General features: G+C 39.9%; 1 protein-coding gene across 1 annotated transcript in view; it reads right to left on the bottom strand.

Annotated features, from left to right (window-relative positions):
* Positions 1-6: 6 nt before the first annotated feature.
* The window catches only part of LOC107099038 (gamma-glutamyl hydrolase-like), a 28257-nt gene continuing 26756 nt past the window's right edge, over positions 7-1507 (bottom strand). Inside the window, exon 8 of the mRNA XM_015396972.1 lies at positions 7-762. Within this exon, the coding sequence (XP_015252458.1) occupies positions 641-762 (122 nt within the window). The 3' untranslated portion in view covers positions 7-640. The remainder of the gene's footprint in view (positions 763-1507) is intronic.

The raw sequence follows: 1507 nt of genomic DNA, 5'->3' as shown, positions 1-1507 counted from the left end.
TGCGAGCGCTTCATTGGAAGCTGCTGCTGCCGAAGTGCATGCTGGGACAGCTATCAAACTCAAGAATGGACAAATCTGCTTTGATTGATACTGGACATAGAAGGGGCGTAAACAACATCCGGGTACTTGTCCGTTCTCTGACTTTTGCTCTTGTGAATTGGAAAAGTGATAGGGCTGAGGTTAATGATGTTTTACGAGCACATGAGAACACAGAAGTAGACATACTGAGAAACGGCCATAGATTGAAAAGGGCTAGCTTGGTTTGTTCAAAGATAGGAGTTCCAGAAGTCTCAAATCGACTAAATGAATTTTTTTATACTTGCTTGAGATGGTTTTCGACTTCTTAAAAAAAGAGTAAAGGCAGTAAAGAGGAAATGGAAATACATTGGTCTAATAAGTTCTGATGTCATATTTACCTCAAATGACTGATCAGCTTAATGCTAGCATTAGCACTGAGTCAGATGATGGCGTCCCCGCATACGTTCTATACTGCTTTGTCATTAGGATTTTTTTATGAGTATTTCCTCTAAAATACTTTGGTAATCTTTCTTCTAATGATGTGTGTGTTGAGCTAATTAAAGTGATTTTTAGGAACTTTGACCAATCTGATCCAGATCCTTTTATGCCTCATCGACATTCATCAATCGAAGTAATAGCTCTGAACAAAGATGGCGTTAGAGCCTCTGTAGACAGGAGAGAAGTTATAGATAAGAGCTCTGTCCTCTTCAGCAGGATTGGAGAACCGGTGCTGGCTCTTCATGGCTGGAGGGAAGACAAGGCCACTTTGACTGACTGAGATTATTGATTGGGCTAAAACAGAGGTTGGTGAAAACCTAGAGCAGGGGTCGGCAACCCGGATGTGACTCTTCAGCTCCCCCCTTGGGGCTCCCTAGAGCTTTTTCAAATGTTTTAATTTGGAGGAGGTCAAACAAACATTCATTATGTTTTCCAATGCTGTAAACATTAATATAATAAATACATTTAAACAATAAATGTAAACATTTCTGTCAACCAAAATGTGCATCATAGCCGTAGAGATCAGTGGTCATACACTGCAAAGCATGTTTTAGTGCCAGGCAAACAAAACGGTGGGTGTGTCTCGGGCCATGGATCCCAAAGGGGATATAAAGGAAGGTAGGTGATGAGAACAGAGGATTTAAAGAAAAATGAAGCGAATAATTTGCTTTTATTACAATGTGGAAGGATTGCCTGCATGTTTGCTTTGGAATGAGTAAAAAAAAAAAATAGAGTAATTAAACAGGCATTTCGTGGGAAGGCTAAATATTCAAAGATAGATTTAAGAAGTATATTGCATCTCCCAACTCAACTGCTGCTGCTAGTTTGGTTGTAGACATAGAAAACTATAGATAGAGATAGATTGAACAGGCAGCTCTCTGATGAAGGTAAGAAAGTTATCTTCCATTTTTTCCCCCCAAATCCTCAAAATAAAAATAAGACCAAGGAACGCTGGTGACGGAGGATGTGGGATTTCAGGGTTAGAGAGCTC

Source organism: Cyprinodon variegatus, unplaced genomic scaffold, assembly GCF_000732505.1.
Source record: "Cyprinodon variegatus isolate N-32 unplaced genomic scaffold, C_variegatus-1.0 Scaffold832, whole genome shotgun sequence".
NCBI classification, from domain to species: Eukaryota; Metazoa; Chordata; class Actinopteri; order Cyprinodontiformes; family Cyprinodontidae; genus Cyprinodon; species Cyprinodon variegatus.
This window is presented reverse-complemented; position numbering and strand designations above follow the sequence as displayed.